The 19,145-nt window shown below is 39.1% G+C and overlaps 1 protein-coding gene across 2 annotated transcripts in view; it reads right to left on the bottom strand.

Moving 5' to 3' along the window:
* Nucleotides 1-19,145, bottom strand: part of CASD1 (CAS1 domain sialic acid O acetyltransferase 1) — a 44,011-nt gene that overhangs the window by 10,626 nt on the left and 14,240 nt on the right. For both annotated transcript variants that reach the window (XM_034402280.3, XM_087892767.1), the window contains 8 exons: nucleotides 18,899-18,943; nucleotides 18,380-18,442; nucleotides 18,132-18,176; nucleotides 16,344-16,467; nucleotides 15,112-15,326; nucleotides 13,878-14,303; nucleotides 13,086-13,175; nucleotides 893-1,012 (listed from right to left, as the gene is read on the bottom strand). In XM_034402280.3, the coding sequence (XP_034258171.1) occupies nucleotides 893-1,012; nucleotides 13,086-13,175; nucleotides 13,878-14,303; nucleotides 15,112-15,326; nucleotides 16,344-16,467; nucleotides 18,132-18,176; nucleotides 18,380-18,442; nucleotides 18,899-18,943 (1,128 nt within the window). The remainder of the gene's footprint in view (nucleotides 1-892; nucleotides 1,013-13,085; nucleotides 13,176-13,877; nucleotides 14,304-15,111; nucleotides 15,327-16,343; nucleotides 16,468-18,131; nucleotides 18,177-18,379; nucleotides 18,443-18,898; nucleotides 18,944-19,145) is intronic.

Genomic DNA, 19,145 nt, shown 5'->3' on the forward strand with positions numbered 1-19,145 from the left:
AACCTGCCCCCCTTCTGACACAAGTATCAATCTTAAACATGGTGCATGGTTCTGAGTAGTTTTGGAGCCAGTTCTCAAATAGTGAATGGCTCCAGAGAACTCCCTTCTTTGATATCACTGAGTGGTTCTGCCAATTTTGTCATCTTCTTGTTTCCAGTAGCATCTTGGTAAGCCACAAGATCCAAAATCTTTCTTTGATTTTTTTTCTTTTCCATCTTTTTTTGGTCCAGATGCATATGTAGTGTTGCTTCTGTTATTGTTGTTTTTATTATTTAATGCTAGACATTTCATAACAATTTTATTTGGTTGAAAATAATGATTCAAGAATTCTAACAGGCAACTTAAAACTTGGAACCAATATGTTTATCTGAACTTTAGGTTAGAAACTAGAGTCTTTTTTTTCTAAGCTTTATAATGCTTGGGAAGGAGGCAGAATTTTCTTTCTGAAAAAGAGACAGTCTGCAGTTACCAGTTTTATAAAATAGTTGCTTAAAATTTTATTAGGCTGAGAACAAAGTCTTTCCATTTTCATAATTTTTTATCTCAATATGGAATTGAAGGAAAGTCCTTTTCTAAAAGGCACAGCTGTGTAAAGTTCCCCCCAATAAATACAAAAGTTTAGGCATTCTGAGATGGTGTAAAGCTGTAAGCTTTAACTTACAGTAAGAATAGATCCACCATTCACACAAGCCAAGTTAGCACTAATGATGAATTTGAATCTATGCCGAAACCTTGCTACAACAGAGGGACAACTGGTTTAGAGATAAAGACATTATTCTTTGCACAGCTTCAATGGATGTTACAAGAATGTACCAAATATAGAACTTTACCTAGGAAATAATTGAATTTTATGACTGTAGTCAATCTTGAATGTTATATATAAGTTTCTTACCTGACACACTCTATAAATGCCAAAATCTCCTTTAATCCAAAAGTATGAGAAATGTCCATAGCCTGTTTGGAATAGATACGCAGCAACCAAAACACGGATGTGCATGTACACTGGCAAGAACTATGAACAAATACATAGGAACATTAAAAAAAATCAAGTAATTCTCACTAATTAAATTCCAATTTAAAAATAATTATATATGAAATTCATTTCATTTTAGTTTTGCCTCAGTAAACCTCTGTGTTACTAGACACAGTTAATGCTCCATTCCCTACTTATTTTGTCTTATAGGTCTTTTCAATACATCCCCAACTAACCATTCATTGATTTCATGATAAAAGAGACAGATCTTTTTACACGTATGCATGTAGGAGTTAAAAGTCAAATAAAGGAAGCAACATAGAAGCATTTATTATAAATAAAATAATAGCATGGTTTAGATATGTAGACTGGACATTGTTCCAACTATTCCATTAAAATAGTGACTCTTCTTAAAGCCATACACAAAGAGCCATAATTAAAACAGCTCTCCTAAAGAGATGTGACACCAGTGAGGGGATAAATGATATTACATTTCATTTGCATCTATTGGTATTGTTTGCTAATTTTATCTTATGGAAAGATAAAATTATCACCTATTTCTGGACTGTTTTCAAATCTCTCCAATAGAAAAATCAAATCTCTCTTGCACAAGTGGATGTACTCCAATTTGAGAACCATTGAGAACCATAAAGATAAGATGAAGGAAGCATAATAAGGGTAGCATTAAATACACAAAATATATTTAATGTTATTTTCAAATTATCCAGTCATTTTCAATAGTTGATATTTTTATTCATATTACAGCCCTTCATACTACAAGAAAATAAGATAACTGAAACAAAGATACATCTTTCAAAACAATCTTTAACCACTTCCGGTTGGCTCCGCACGCGTCGAAGACGCTCCTCCCTGAGCGCCCGATCCCCGGGATCGTAAAAGCTGCCAGAACAGCCGAAAAACAGCTGTCTGGTGACTTGGAAACTGTCTCCCCGGGCAAAGGGGAGAGAGAGCTGACAGGTGGAGGTAGAGCTCCCCAAGCGCCCTAGGAGAAATTCTGGGGCGCGAAGGGTGAGAGCTCCCTAGAAGTCTGTCAATCTGCTCCGGACTTGGGACAACTCTGTTAATTAGCAGAGCAAGGCGCCGCGACCAATTCTGCAAATGCAACTGAGGGGATTTCCAACATTTTAAATTGCTGCAGGCAGAACGAGCCAGGAGAATTCAAACTGCAAGTATTTAAACTTAACTCCATTGATCATTACCTCATTCGGAAATAACAACTTAGTAAATTTGCAACAAGATGGCGATTGAGGCTTGAGAGGGCGTGGAAAGTGAAAGTTACAGGAAAGTTTCGTTACGCTGACAGCCTCTTGCTTGGAAAAATTTTGTACTGAGAGAAGGAGGATTTTAAGACATCAATTTAAGACTGGGAAAATTTTTGATTTTGTTGAACACTTCTTTTTGGCTTCTGATTAAAATATAAAGATTAACTTAAACTGAAAAATGGCCTCAAAACCTGTAAAGTCTGCTCCTATTAAAGGAATTGGGAGTGCCGGAAGCTCTCCAGCCCATATTTCTAGAACGCAAGCCTCTGTTCCCCCAACAGATCCACAGATTTTTTAAACGTCTGAAATGCTACAAGAAGTCCTAAAAGTTACACAGGAAAAAATTGCTACTGTGATTAATGAAAAAAGTAATGAAACTAATGAAAAAATACAGACTGTTTCAGATGAGATTAGGGATGATATAATACTGGCATTTAAAGGTTTAGCAGGTAACATTGAAATTTTGGATGATAAGGTTGAAGAAATTAAGCAATTTACTGAAATTTTGGACAATAAATTAGGAGATACTCAGAACAAAATTGAAAGGGCTGAAAATGATGTCATATTGATTCAATACAGGGATATGGAATTTGCTCTAAGAATAAGAGGGGTGAAGGAGAACAAACAAGAGAATTTGAAAGAGATGATGTCAGAGGCATTGGCACAGATGTTGGGAGAGCAGAAAGTGGAGTTAGGCTGGCAGATTGACAAGATATATCACATTAATTCGTGGGTGGCCAGACAGAAACATTTACCAAGAGACATTGTAATATACTTTACCACAAGGAGATTACATAATGAAATTTTACAGACCACCTTTAATAAGAAGCTTCAAGTGGAAGGCCAGGAGGTGATGACAATGAAAGAAATCCCCCCAAAAATGTTGAGAGCCAGAAGGTAATATGCCTTCCTGGTGGATGAACTGAGAAAACGCCAAATGCAGTATAGATGGGAAGTGCCAGCCGGCCTAGTGGTGAACTATTCGGGTGAGAGATACCGGCTTAATACAGTATGGAAAGCAAGAGACTTCTATGCCAACGTGTTAAAGGCTGGGCCACCAAAATCACCAGAAGTTAAAAGAAAAAAGAAAGTAATGGAAGCAGAGAGAGAAGAGCTGATGACAGTAGTCCAGGGGGGGGGGCTCGACCAGTCAAGAAGATTTGCGACAAATCCAGATTGCTGATTTAATTGATATACCAGAAGAACCAAAGGATCAAAGACAGACCAGAGCAGCAACAGCTAAACACAAGGAAGAATTAAGACAGCAACAACTCCAGATGGCAACTCAAGGAACTACAAAAACAGAAGCAGTGGGAGGAGCTACACCTAAAAGTCAAATGAGGCAAGACCATCAGCAAATGCTCCAAATGCTTCAGAGGCCCAAACATGGGAACTAGATTTTTAACCTGGAATGTCAATGGTTTGAATTCTGCACAGAAGAGGAGGAAAATATTTCGCTAGCTTAAACAATTTAAAAATGATGTAATTTGTTTACAAGAGACTCATATTAGGATACAAGACCAAAAATATTTAATAAATACAAGATTAGGTACACATTATGTAGCAACAGCACCAGAGAAGAAAAATGGTATAGTTATATATCTGAAAAGAGACTTAATTGCTAAATTAATTGAAGCAGTTGATCAAGGAAGATTCTTAGCAACTGTACTTTTAATAAAGGGAGAAAAAGTACTTTTAATTGGAGTATATGCCCCGAACCAACAACAGAAAATTTTTTTATAACTTGCTACATTCCAAGTTGATACAGTGGGGATATAAAACTTGTATCCTATTGGGTGATTGGAATGGTGTTTTGGATGTTAAAAAGGACAAGAAGGGACCTAAGCAAAATGTTTCAGCAAAAGCAAGATTGTCCAAATCGTTTTTGGAGATGATGGATGATTGGGAGTTGAGGGATATTTGGCGTGAAAGAAACCCAGAAGAAAAAGATTATACTTTTTTTTCGGATAGACATCAATCCTTTTCAAAGATTGATTTTATACTAATTACTAACAACCTCTTTTCCAGGGTGAAGAATACGAAGATTTGTGCAAGAACATTGACAGATCATAGTCCAGTCTGGATGGAACTGGAGTATGGAAAGGGGCTTAGCAGGTCCTGGAGGTTAAACGATAATTTGTTTAGATATGAAGAAAACGTTAAAGAGTGTAAAAAATTTATGAAAGAATTTTTTGAAATGAATATGCAAAAGGGTACATCGATGGAAATGGTGTGGGATGCAAGTAAAGCATATATGCGAGGTATTTTGATATATCTGAATAATAAGTACAGAAAAGAACAGGGGGAAAAAAAAAGAAATTAGAAGAAGAGATTAGAAAACAAGAACGAGCTTTGATAGTTAATGTCAGACTTCGATGCTATCTCAAAATAAATGAATTTCCAAACTGCCAATCTTTAAGGAAATCTTCTCTTTATTCGAGTACAGCAACCGGATCATGACTCGTGCAGACAAGACTGACCTTTTGCCCCCCAATCCCTCCCTTTCTGATCCCCAATTCTCTGGTTCTCATTGGCTATCTTCCAAGTCACTCTTCTGACTTCTTGTCTCATTTCACAGGAATGTTTCCCCCCTCTTCATTTCCACGGAGACTGATCTTCAAAGGGATTTAGCAGGCAAAAGTCCAGGGCTTATCTCCCTTTCTATGTCAGCGCTGAGGCACTGACATCCGGCCCCTCTCCCTTCACTCTGTCCGTGAGGTCTGCGTGAGATAAACAACAAGTTTAGTACCTTACCCAGTCCGAGGGTGTACCCCACCTCCTCCCGGCTTGTCCGGGTGATCTGCATGGAATTTAGCTATGAGGCGGTCAGCTTGGATGTTTGTGCTCTTCACCCAGGAAGCTTCTGACAAGGGGTAACCCTTCCACTTAATTAAGTACTGGAGGCGCCCTCTGTGCCACCTCGAATCGAGAACTTGCTGTACTTCATAGTGGGTCTGGCCTCCAACAATCAAGGGCCCTGGGGGATCACGTGGCACCGGCTTTAAAGTTGACCCTACCACAGGCTTCAGGAGGCTACTGTGAAAAATGGGGTGTATCCTCCCTAGTAACCGGGGCAACTGCAATTGTACTGTGACCGGGTTGATTATTTTTACTATTGGAAATGGTCCTATGAATTTCAGCCCGTTTTCTGGTCGGGAGTCTGAGTCTTAAATACTTGGTGGAGAGGTAGACCTTCTCCCCTACTTGGAACGGCCTCTGGGGGGGCTCGGTGCTTATCTGCTTGTTTCTTATAAGACCGTGCTGCCTTGTCTAATGCCCTCTTGACGTTCTCCCAGGTTTCTCTCAGCATTGCCATCCATTCGGTCAAGGTAATTGAGGAAGGAGGCTCCCTTGGGTACTCTGGCATGGGGACGAAATCGATGCCGTTCACTATCTTAAATGGGGTTAGTCCCGTACTACTGTGGACAGCATTGTTATATGCGAGCCCCGCAAACGATAAGAGGTCCACCCAGTTCGATTGTTGGTAGTCAACATAGCACCTCAGGTACTGCTCTATCATGGCATTCAACCTCTCCAACCCCCCATTGGTGCTCGGGTGAAACGCTGAGCTGAGGCCTTGGGATGATCCTATGGATCGAAGGAATTCCCTCCAGAACTTCGCTGTAAACTGGACACCTCGATCGGAGATGATTCTTCTGGATACTCCGTGCAGGCGGTAGATGTGTTTTACGAACAGTTTGGCCAATTGGCGGGCTGAGGGTAGTCCGCTGCAGGGCATGAAATGTGCCTGTTTGGAGAATAAGTCTATTACAGTCCAGATCACTGTGCTTCTGCTGCTCCTCGGCAGTTTGACTATGAAGTCCATAGCAATTTCCTCCCACGGCCTTGACGGTTCAGCTACTGTCAGCAGCAGCCCCGGGGGCCTTCCTGGTCGGGTTTTCATCGTGGCACAAATGGTACAACTTTTTACATAGCTGTCTACGTCTTTTCTCATGTAGGGCCACCAAAACTGTCTCCGTGCTAATTGCAGAGTCTTTAGGAAGCCAAAATGTCCCGCTGGTTTGACATCGTGACTTCTCTTGAGGACCAAGGTGCGTAAGGCCTCTGGGACATAAAGTTTCGTCCCTCTCCATGCTAGGCCATCTCTCTTTGTCAAGAGATGTTGATTGTCTCGGAACCAGGGGTCCACCAATGTTTCTGCCTTGAGTCTTGTCGTTAGGTCACTCGCGGGTTGCCCCTGCTGGTCTCGATGCTGCCGTCTGGTGGTTACTTGGCCCACTCCTTGGGCAGAAGGGATGATGGGATTCACTATCTGCTCACGTTCACTGTTGTATTGAGGCATTCGGGAGAGGGCATCGGCCAGAAAGTTCTTCCCCCCTGGGATGTGCTTCAGCTCGAACTTGAAACGATTGAAGTATTGGGCCCACCGGACTTGTCTGGGCAATAACTTCTGTGGGGTCTTGAGGGCCTCTAGGTTTTTGTGGTCAGCGCAAACCTCGAACGGTGTCTGGCCTCCTTCTAGCAGGTGTCGCCAGGTTAACAGCGCCCATCTCACCGCGAACGCTTCTTTTTCCCACGCCGCCCATCGTCTCTCTGTGTCGGTGAGTTTACGGGATGTGTAGGCACAAAGTTGCAGGTCCCCCTGGCTGTTCTTTTGGAGTAGGACTGCCCCTACTGCCACATCGCTGGCATCTGCTTGGATGACGAAGGGTTGTTCGGGATCAGAATGCTTCAAGACCGGTTCTTTTGCAAACATTTGTTTTAGTATCTCGAATGCCTGTTGGTAGGCCGGGTCCCACAGTAGAGGCTGTCCCGGGCGGGGTTTCGTTGTCGGATTCCCTGTCTTTAGGAGGTCCGTCAGAGGTTTGGCAATTCTTGCAAAGGAGGGGATGAATTGCCTGTAGAAATACGCGAACCCCAGGAAGCTTTGTAGTTGCCTGCGGGTGTGAGGGGGTCGCCAGTCTAGGACTGATTGTACTTTAGCCGGGTCCATCCCTATCCCCTCATTTGACACTCGGTAACCTAAATAGTCTAGACGTGATTGGTGGAACTCGCATTTTGACAGTTTGACATAGAGGTTCGCTTTCAGCAGTTTTTCCAGCACTTTGCGTACGAGGGGTATGTGTTCGTCTATGGTCTCCGTTTAAATGAGACTGTCATCTAGGTAGACGAGGACCCCTTTGTACAGGTGGTCATGTAGAACTTCGTTTATCAATTGCATGAACACAGCTGGGGTTCCCTGTAGCCCAAATTGAATTGGTAACTTCCCAGGGGGCAGTTGAATGCTGTCTTCCACTCGTCTCCTTCCCTGATGCATACTCGGTAGTAGGCTTCGCGGAGGTCTAGTTTGGTGAAAATCTTCCCCTTGGCCAGGTGGGCTAGCATGTCTTTCATGAGGGGGAGGTGGTATAAGTTGTGTATGCAGACCGCATTGATCCTCCGAAAGTCAACTACCAGACGCATAGAGCCGTCTTTCTTCTCTTTGAAAAGGACCGGTGCCGCGACCCGCCGTTTGACTGGCTCAATGAAACCCCTTTGTAGGTTTTTGTCACATTTCTTGCATTTCACGAGGCGTCAGGGCATACAATTTAGGTTTAGGTAGTTTCGCCCCAGGGATGATTTCGATGGCGCAGTCGGCATCGCGGTGGGGAGGTAGGATGTCACACTCGGTCTCACTAAATACCTCTGCTAGGTCTTGGTAGTCTTTTGGAATCTGCTCTGCTTCATGGGTGCTGTTGGATGTGGGCCCCAGCTGCTTCGTGGCGCCCTTCGGGAAGGGCCCTTGCGTCAGTGCCATCTTCTTTTGTTCAGGCGGGACACCTTGGAACAGCAGAGGTTGGGGCCCTTTGGCTATCCTCAATCTGCGGGTCCCCTCTTGCCACCAGATAATTGGACCCCACTTGTCTAGCCAGGAAAGTCCCAGTATGACTGGATCGGCCATCTTGGGGGCTATTATGAACCGTATCGTCTCCCAGTGATCCCCTAGTTCTAGCTTCACTGGCTCGGTCAGGTGTGTGGCGTAAGCTCCCCCTACTAGGGTCCCATCAACTTGCTCAAATCGAATTGGATGGTTGAGCTTCTTAGCTCGGATCCCCAATTTTAGGACTGTGGGTAGATTAATCAGGCACCTGGTGCAGCCCGAATCTATCAGGGCCTGGAAAGTCTCTTGGGTACCTGTTTTTGGGGCTGTTAGGCGTATGGGGAAAAGGAAAGGGTGGATGGGTCCACTCACCATTGGTTCATCTTCACCCTCGTCTTCGCTGTCATACGAGTCGGGGGATTGGTCTCCATCATCCGGGACTCCCCTTGTCTCGGTTAGGTGGGCGAAGACCTCTGTGCCTGAGGGGAGACTTTGTGGCGCACCGGTGGCTCGCTTGGGGCCCCGTTCCCGTTGTGCCTTTGGCTGAGGGTTTGGCCTTGGGCCCGGGGTTCCACACGCTGCTGCTAGATGCCCATTCCTCCACATCTGTAGCATCTCATTGGGCTCCGTGGAATTAAAGGCCTTTGGGTAGGCCATAGTGCCGTGGTTCCCCGTCTGGTATGTGGCCTCGGGTCCGATTGGTATCTCTCTCTGGCCTCTGGTTGCTTTAGCATGTCGTTGGCGCGCAGTTCCCTTTCAACTTGCATCGCCATGCGGAACCATTCGGAGAGTCGGTTTGGGATGTCACTTAAGCGATCCGCTTATCTAGGCTTGTTCTGAAGAAATACACTAGCAGTCGCTCTGGTAGGGGAGGCAAGGTGCCCACGACTCTTCGGAACTCACGAATGTGCTCCTTGATGGGCTTCCCTCTCTGTATTAGGCTTCTGAGTTCGTCTTCCACATATGGGTCCTCCCCTGCTTCCTCGAACCTCGCCCGCAGTAGTTGCAAGAAATCATCTGCGTCTTGCAGTTGAGGGGCTCTATTCTTGTAGAGAGCTGATGACCAAGTCTTTGCTTCTCCCTCCAGCTCTTCTGAAATGGCATTGACTAGGGCTCTGGGGAGTGGGTAAAGGTGCCCATAGCGTTCGATATAGACCTCAGCTGCGTCGAGGAACTGTGCTACTTGGTCTGGATCCCCATCAAACTTCCCTCTGAACCGGGGTGGCTCTGCCCTCGGTGGCCTCTCCTCCCATAGTGGGGCTCTGTGTGCCTGTCTAGAGTGTCGTTGGGTTTCTTCCTCATCTCTCATTCAGGGGAGGGGGGGTGATGCCTTGCGTAGGCTGGTATGTTTGCTAGGCAGAGGAGGAACCCATGGATGCACACTGGGACTTTCTTTCCTTCTGGGGTGGGAGGGGGAAGGGCTGGGCCCCCGTCTATGGTGACTTAGTTCAATAGGGTCAGCTGGCCTCCTTCTATCTTTGGGCCTGCAGGATGGACCCTCTTCCAGGCTGACGGCACATTCAAACTCTTGCTTTAACTCTTCCATGGGGCTTTCGAGTGGCAGCTTTGAAGTTTTCTGCTGTCTGGCCTGCTGCCAATCCCATAACCAGTCCGTCCTTCCCAATTCACTCAGGGGCTTCCCCTTATCTTTAGCGTCTGGAAAGGGGAATTCAGATTCTGCAGATTTTGGCAAAGTCCACCAAAGTTCATCACTTTTTCTCCTCTTGGGCTGGAGCACGATCATCTGTTCTTGGTAATTCTGTGGCAGTGGGGGGGGGGGAAGGGGGGGTTGCAGCTTTGCTGGGGGAGGGGGTGGCCCTGTTGCATCCAAGCTGGCTGGAGTAGGGAGGGGGGGCTGGTTCACAGCCACTTGGAGTAGGCTTTCAGTAGAGAGCTGGCTTTCTGCCATGGCTTCGGAACCTTGCCGCCACTCCGTCCAAACATTTGGCAGGGAGCTGGAGGGCTGGAGGTTTGCCAGTTTGGCTTGGAAAGTTGTGAGTCTTGTCCATCTGTCAGACTTTGATGCTATTTCAAAATAAATGAATTTCCAAACTGCCAATCTTTAAGGAAATCTTCTCTTTATTCGAGTACAGCAACCAGATCATGACTCGTGCGGACAAGACTGACCTTTTGCCCCCCAATCCCTCCCTTTCCGATCCGCAATTCTCTGCTTCTCATTGGCTATCTTTCAAGTCACTCTCCTGACTTCTTGTCTCGTCATTTCACAGGAATGTTTTCCCCCCTCTTCATTTCCATGGAGACCGAGCTTCAAAGGGATTTAGCAGGCAAAAGTCCAGGGCTTATCTCCCTTTCTATGTCAGCACTGAGGCGCTGACAATTAATCCAACAGATAAGAAAATTAAAGAGGCAATTAATTTACTGAAAGGTCAATTTAACATGTTAATAGCAGACCAAGTGGCTACTAACTTACAATATGCTAAACTTTTTGTAATGCCAATAAACCTGGCAGATGGTTAGCATATCAGTTAAGGAAAAAGCAGAAATCAAGGACAATAGAGAAGATAAAATATAAGGGTAAAGAGATTTATGAGCAAGAATTGATTAAAAAATCCTTTTTAGAGTTTTACTCAAGGCTGTATACTGGAGATAAAATTCAAGATACAGATATAGATAGATATCTGCAGAAAGAGAGCATATATACAACTTCAAAAGAGCAGAGGGATAGTTTAAATCAATTGATAACTTCCGAGGAAATTCTGTTTGCAATTAAGCAGTTGAAAGTGGGGAAAGCTCCTGGGACGGATGGTTTGTCAGCTGTTTATTATAAAAGTTTACAGGAGGAAATGGTGGAACCACTGAAGGAATTATTTAACAATATACAACAGGGAGGAGAGGTACCTCCAACTTGGAAGACAGCTTTTATTTCTTTGATCCCAAAAGAGGTCAAGATCATACAGATCCAAAAAACTATAGGCCGATTTCACTTTTAAATACAGACTACAAGATTTTTCTAAAATATTAGCAAATAGATTAATGACAGTTATGCAGCAAATGATTCATCATGATCAAACTGGTTTTATAAATGGTAGACAAATGAAAAGTAATGTAAGGCAAATTGTTAATTTACTAGAGTATTTGGGGAGGAACAACCAGGTCCCCGCAGTGCTAGTATTTTTGGATGCTGAGAAAGCCTTTGACAGACTGAATTGGCATTTTCTATTGAAATTAACAGAAAGGATGCAACTTGGAGAATATTTTATACAATCTATTAAGGCAATATATCAGAAACAAACAGCGCAAATAATAATTAATGGTGGTTTAACAGATATTTTTAATATAGAAAAAGGAACAAGGCAAGGCTGTCCCTTGTCTCCATTGTTGTTTATTTTGACGCTGGAAATTTTACTGAATAAAATACATGGGACAGATACAATAAAGGGAATTAAAATCAGACAGCATGAGTATGTTACGAGCATTTGCGGATGACCTGGTTGTTACCTTAGCCCAAGCAGCACAATCAATTACAGCCTTGATGGATATAATTAACCTATATGGACAAGTATCTGGTTTTAAAATAAATACAGCTAAAACAAAGATAATAGCTAAAAATATGACTAGAAGCCAAAAAGATGAGATAGAAAGGGTAGCAGGATTTGAGATAGTAAAGAAGGTTAAATATTTAGGGGTTTATATTATGGCCACAAATATGAAACTATATCAGCACAATTATGAACCGTTGTGGCAAAGAATACAGAAAGAGATGGAAAAGTGGAAAAAATTACAATTGTCTTTGCTGGGAAGGATAGTGGCAGTAAAAATGAATGTCTTACCAAGGTTTTTTTATTTATTTTTTTCAAATGATACCTATACTTTAAAAAGATGAAAATTTGAAGGAATGGCAGAAGGGCATAAATAAGTTTGTGTGGGCAGGGAAGAAACCAAGAGTAAATCAAAAGATAATGCAAAATACAGGAGAAAGAGGAGGTCTTAAAATGCCCAATTTAAGATTGTATTATGAAGCCGCTGCCCTCTCAGCAGTTACTGATTGGATAAATTTAACGGAGGAAAGGATATTAAACATTGAAGGATATGGTCTGGTCTACGGCTGGCATGTTTATTTATTGTATGATAAGAAAGTGGATAAGACTCTTAAAAGTCATATATTAAGGAATGCTCTATTGCGTGTCTAGAAGAAGTATCAATACAAATTAAACGATAAGTTGACCGCTGTTCGCGCTTTTAATAAAGTGAGATCGTAGCTCTCTGCCAATAACTGAAAAAAATTAAAACTTTTCAATTAATTGCCTAATTTAACACAATGAAGTCTAGAGAATAAAGCACTCCAGTCTGGTCACCATTGACTGAGTGAAAAGACTGGACATGTGCAGTTAAAGTGGGCGGGACCAAGTGTGAAGGAGATTTTGAATGGCACCCAGTCGGTTTAATGAAAGTGAAAGAAGTCCCAATGAGTGGAGTGTCGGAGCATCGAGGAGGAAAAAGGAGGAGTTAGATTACAATTAAAATCTATGGAACAATTAAGAGAAGAAGGAGTAATAAAAACTTGGTTTCAGTATGGACAGCTGCAGGCCAGATGGGGAGAAGATCAGAAAACTGGTATTTTGCAATAGGATAAGAATTTGATAAAACAAATAAGAGATAAAAGTCAAATGCACATAAAAAGGTTGTATAATGTATTAGTGGAAATAGATTCAGAAACAGAGCTAGTCAAGGACTGTATGATAAAATGGGCACAAAATATAGGAGAACCAATAAGGATGGAAACATGGGAAAAGATATGGGTTAGAAATGTAAGATTTACACAAGCCCAAAATTTAAGAGAGAACTTTTATAAAATGTTTTATAGATGATATAAATGTTTTATAATGTTTGTATCTTTTATAAAACTTTTCAATTTAAAAAAAAAACAAAAAAAAAATCTTTAACCATCCCAATGGAACAAATGTCTTAAAAGGTTATTTTAAATTTAATATTGTAATCCAAAAGTCTATTTTCCTGAAAAATAATTATATTTTAAAAAATTACTTACTGTGCTTGCTCCAGAGATATGGTAGATCAAAATGACAAGCTGCATCCATCCTTTCCATTCATCAGTCTGCTCCCTATTTAACACTTTAGTCTGTGCAAAATAAAGGAAAAGGTAGTTACTTTAAAGAACAATTAAGTTCTTTAAACCATACTACCATACAGTAAATACAGCTGAAATTATCATGCTAATAATTACAACAGCAATTAACCATAAGTATGCATGGTGAAGTATTTGTCAGGGACTGCAAGACAAAGGACTACACAGAACACTATGAATAAGCTGCAAGGCCATCAACCCTTTTTGTTTTCAGCTAACAAACTTCATATACTTCTTACCAGTTAGCTTTTTAAACACAGCAGAAAGTGATTTCTGACACAATATTGTATGAAGAAGTACTTTTAGGGGAAGAATGGCCACAAGCATTTTAGGAAATTCCTTTGCTTAAGGCTGACTAAATGTTGTCCACTGAAACAACATTGTCAATAATCTTGGGTAAAAAGAATAAAAATAGTATTAAATAATAAATTATATTTATACAATTGTTTAAAAAGGGCAATTTTACTTTTAGTGGTTTTACAACATAATCACTTTAATTTATTATGCTGATTCAATGAGACTGGCTTCCAAAAAAACATATAGGACTAAACTCTCAATTTTTATTTCCCATTTTATTGAAAATTATAATATCTAAAAGCAGTAATAATGAAACAATACAAAGGTCACTACTGTTTGCCATTACTGTTTGTTTTGTTTAATCTAAATTCTTAATTTTAGCACAAAAGAAAAAGATACCTCTTTAGTATTTTCTGTGTAAAATACTCCTAACACCAAGATATAAATTATTGGTATAAAAAAGGATGAATGAGTATAAAACTTGTTTTCTTTCATAAATAGGTTTGCTCTATCACACAGGTAGAAGTAGCCCATAATTAAGCCAAGTTTGCACAAGGACTGGAAAAGTGTCTCAAGAGTAGAAACTGTTGGAGAATTAGTGGCAGGTTTTTTTTCTTCTCCACTCTCCATATCAGTGCACAGTTTGTTCTTCTGGTTATTGTTACGACGAATGAAAACAAGAATCAAATATCCAATTACAGATGAAGCCAAAAAGCAAAAAGCTAGCTTTTGTATCAAAGTCACAGGAGGCTGAGGTTGGCAGCATGAGCCATCAATAGGTTTCACAATCTTGTTGCAGTGGTTATTCATTAGAATCATTGCATTCTATTGAAAAACAAAAATTGAAAACATAATTGTCAATTGTTTACCTTTGTTAAATTTTAAAATGCATTTTATTAAACCAAATACAAAATCTTATTTGCATAAAATTAATTTTGAAAAAGTTAATTTTTCAGCAGTGAAAATAATAACAATACAATATGGTGTAACAAAAAGTTAAGTCTTCATCTTATCAGCAAATTGCATATCGGAAATCCATGATAAAATCTTTTTGATTACATCACATCATGGAACAGTTGTTATATCTCAATGCTTTTTAAAACTGAAGTACAGGACTAACCAAGATAAAAAGTTTAGAATTCCTAGACAATATAGGACTTTTCTGGATTTTAACAATCCACAGAACAACCATAAAATACAGAGTAATTTCTTTCTTACATTACAGGTGTGCTTTTAAACTTTGCAACTTTTATAGTGCTAATTAAATGAAATAATGGCAAAATATGAATCAGTTTTTTTCCGGTCAGTTTAATTGTTGCATACAAGACAATATAAGCATTCAATCAAATGATCTGAATTAACTTGGAATGATTTATGCAGGGAAAGAAAAATCATTAAATTAAGTATGTTAAGAAATTTAATTCAAATGTCTATAATATTATATCTTATGAAATGTATAGGGTATTAATTAAATGTTGCCTTTGGACAAGGTTTCCACTGTATATAAATGATTTTTCAATACCTATTAAAATAGTAATCAAGTTCATTCAATTAGTCATTATTATTTTAAGGTCCAGAACTATTTTTTTGTCATTATCACTTCTAATGGCTGTGTTTCAGAAAGATTACTCACTGTTTCTCTGCTTGATTCAGGAAGATGTAAGCCGTCTGATGATTGAATTATAGTTTCTTCTGCTATTAGTCTAGATGCACTAAAAACTTTTACTTTAGCTTTTGAATTTTTTGAGCTGCTGTTCAGAATACTGACCGCTGCTTCATTGTAAGCATCTATTTTCTCATTAGTGATCATTTTTCTGCTTTCACTCAACATATCTTCATAAACCGGATCTGAATTGAAAAGAATATCTGAGTTACTACTTTATAAACCAAAGCAACAAATAAATAAATATTCAGTTCCAAGGGAGTAGAAAATCACTAGCCTACACCCTTTTAACAATGGCAAATTTGATTGCCACCAAATTTCATTGAAACAAACTGCCATTTAATAACAGTTCAAATAATTAGTGTGTCTGATGCCAAATGAAATAGTTGGGATAAATTAATATTAAAATATTTCTTCACATAAAGCAAAAAAAAATCTTACTGAATTCCATCCCTATAATTAGAAAATTGCTGAAAAAAAGACTATTATCCGTGTTTCTTATTATCTTTGTTCCCAGTATATAGGAATAAATTCGAGAATAATTCTGACAATTAGGATAATATAATGTCACAAAAGGATTTATAAAATACATAAAGCTTGCTGCTTAATCCAGCTACTCAAACTATGAAAGGTGGCTGTATATATAACCTCAGCCTGATTTTTTTCCAACTAAATGAAGTCTCACTTCTACAAATCATTGATTTCTGCTATTGAACAGTCCACTTTTGGAACGACTTTCCGAACTTTCTTTAACTGAAGATCTTTACTGTGATAGTTATTCTGGGATTCCACATAGCAGAGAGGTCTAACAATAAACCCCAGTTTTTAGCTGGCATGTATTTTTTTTTTCTTCATAGGTGATTGTAGGCTATTATTTAAATTGGCATTTTGGGAAATTTTCTAATCTCTAATGCAATTTAGAATAAATCATCTGTTCCAAAGGAAGTTAATATTTGGTCAGTATTTGGTCAGATATCATGTTAAGAGTTATTTCCAGTACAAAATGTGATTTCACAGAAATTTAATAATGTAGCAATAATGATCCACAATATGGGACAAACTTCAGGAAGTGTTCCTAGAAAAAAATCTGGCATTCTGACTAAACAAAAATTACAAGCATTTTGGATAATATCAACTAATTATTTAGCTGGTCCCAAGTCAAAATAACAATACACCAATGTGCAATACAATATAAAATTTACCTTGCAAGACCCAATAGACATCACTACTCCTTGCCAGCTTTTCCAGAAGGGGTGCAATTGAAGTGATATTGATTCTGTATTGTGTGAGTGCTTCATTGCTGCCATTATGAATTTTTATAGACCACTGAAAAGGATATTAAAGGAAAATGAATTAAAACTGTTGCTATTTCAGAAATCTTATAATCAACAGATATATTTTATAACAAATAAATCAAAAATAGTTGAAGCAAATACATACATAGATTATATAGAATATTGCAAACCGTGAAACTAACAGCTCTGAGACATTTCTAAAAATAAGGCATTTAAAAATATTAATAAGACGTAATTCTGATCAGACTGATAATAGTATCACAATATTCAAATCTACTCTTCTCATATTTTACTCTTGAATAGAATATATATATATATATATATACATAAATAAAATAGAATATATCCTGTTTTCCCCAAATAAGACATCCCCTGATATTAAGCCCAATCGGGCTTTTGAGCGTATGGCAATAAGACCAAGCACTTATTTCAGGGTTCAAAAAAATATAAGGCAGGGTCTTATTTTCAGGGAAACATGGTATATAAATATGCCTAATTCTAATAAGGATGCATATATCCTTATTAGAATAGGCATATTTATTAGAAGTTCTATTTTTATATACAGGTAATCTTCACTTAATGAGCACTCCTTTAGCAACTATTCAAGTTACCATAGGAGTGAACAAGAAGATTTATGATTGATTCTTGAAGTTGTAGCCATTGCAGTGTCCTATGGTAATATGAACACCATTTGAGATATACCGGCAAATGGTAAAGAGAGCAGGAAGTTGTAAATTGTGGTCACATGCCATTGCATTTAATAACAGTGATTTGCTTAATGATTGCAACCAGAACTGCCATCATTAGTCAGTGGAGTCACATAATTTTTCTCTTTATGACTGCATTGCTTAACAATGGAATTGCCAGTTTCAACTCCAGATAGTGCTATACTTACAATTGATCATTTTACAACCTTTCAGAATTACGACAGCCTGGTAATGGATGCTTTATGGTCTTTAAGGCACTTTTACTCATATAAAATATCGTGCTATATGGTTCCATGGCTCCCCCATAGTTATCTGACTATGTTTTGGATGATTGGCAACCAAGTTGCTTTTATGATCAGTTGCAGCGTCCTATGGTCATGTCTGTGAATTCCAAAGTTTTTTGCCAGTTTCCAGAAAAAAGCACTCATATGTTTAATGACCACATGATTTGCTTAATGACTGCAGTGATTCATTTAACAACTGCTGGAAAAAATGTTGGACAAATGGGACTGATAGTGTGGGTGTCTCAACTTACGACCGCAATGACTTATGACCAGATTTCCAGTTCCAACTGTGGACATAAGTCGAGGACTATCTGTATAGGCATCAACTGAGAACTACCTGAAATGAGTTTGTATACATGTATTAGCAGTCTATAAGAGCATAGCATTAGTAAAAAAATATTCTGATGCCAGCTGTCAGTCAAGAATTAACTACACTCTATTAACTGTAGGAACAGTAGCAGCAAGAAAAAGAAACATGTGGAAGCTTAGGTTGGCAATTTATGCAATGTAATAAAGAATAATATACTATATTGATAATGATAGGTCAGCCAATAACCTAATTCTTTGGGTAACTTAAAATGATAGAGTGGAAAAAAGAAAAAATAATATCAGAGTTTACAGTATATGGAATCTGAAACAGCTGAAATCAGAGACTATCATAATTTTATTTGGTTACTATAAAGACTAGTATCCAAATAGCTTACCGTAGCAGCTCCTACTACAAGTATATGAGGTTTGGATGAAGAACCCTATGACATAATAAAAGACAAGTTAATTCCAACACAAATCATTATCATTGATTTCTTAATTAGAAATAGCATTTGTAAAACACACTTATGATCAGAATCATATTACTAAAATTACTTTCAAGACTATGAATTTCAGAAACCATTCATTTGTTGGAATTATCATCATAATTATAATAATAATAAAAATAATCTATACAACTCACTTCAATCCAAGCCTTGATACACTGCTTCATAGAACCATTGACTTCTGGATACCACAGGAAATCCTGAAGAGAAAAGGACATACTTGTGTGAGTGCAAAAATCTTGAAATTTCTTATGTGTTGCATTTTGCCATGGATCTGAGGAAGGACCAATCAATGGTTTAAAAAGAAATATTTTCTTTCAAATATAAAATACACTGTAACCAATCCAAAAAATTGGAACAATTCCTAGTAGTTACTATGTCTACAACATCTATAATTGATTTAAACTATAAAAAAATATGATCATTTTTATTCTAACAATAATTGTCTATTTTTCTGTGGCACTCAGTTGCCCCAAACTTTCAAAGCATTTCCTTCCACAATTGTCTTGCTACCAAAGAGAATGGAAGATAAAAGTTGCCTGTTGAAAAGTTGGCTGAATACTCCTTCCACTGCTGGACATAAATTTTCAACTACTACTTCCAGCAAGAGACCAACACTTTTTCTTTATTAGAGTTAGAGAACTAGCAATACTTACCACTTTAAGTGAAGATAATTTGTCTTCAAAAGGAATGTTTTCATGCTGTCAAAATAAAACATGCACATTTTAACATTTTCCATAAACTTGAAGATTTACAAACATTTATATGCTGTTTACAAACATCATGTAAATTAGCAGCAGGGAATCCTGCTGCCCTCCTAATTGTACTGTAGCAGTCCATATCAATGTTGAAGTATTCTGGAGATTGTTATTCAGCAATATCTGAAGGCTTACAGGCTTCATA

The sequence above is a fragment of the Pantherophis guttatus genome, chromosome 4 (assembly GCF_059756535.1).
Source record: "Pantherophis guttatus breed Tessera chromosome 4, ASM5975653v1, whole genome shotgun sequence".
Lineage (NCBI taxonomy): Eukaryota > Metazoa > Chordata > Lepidosauria > Squamata > Colubridae > Pantherophis > Pantherophis guttatus.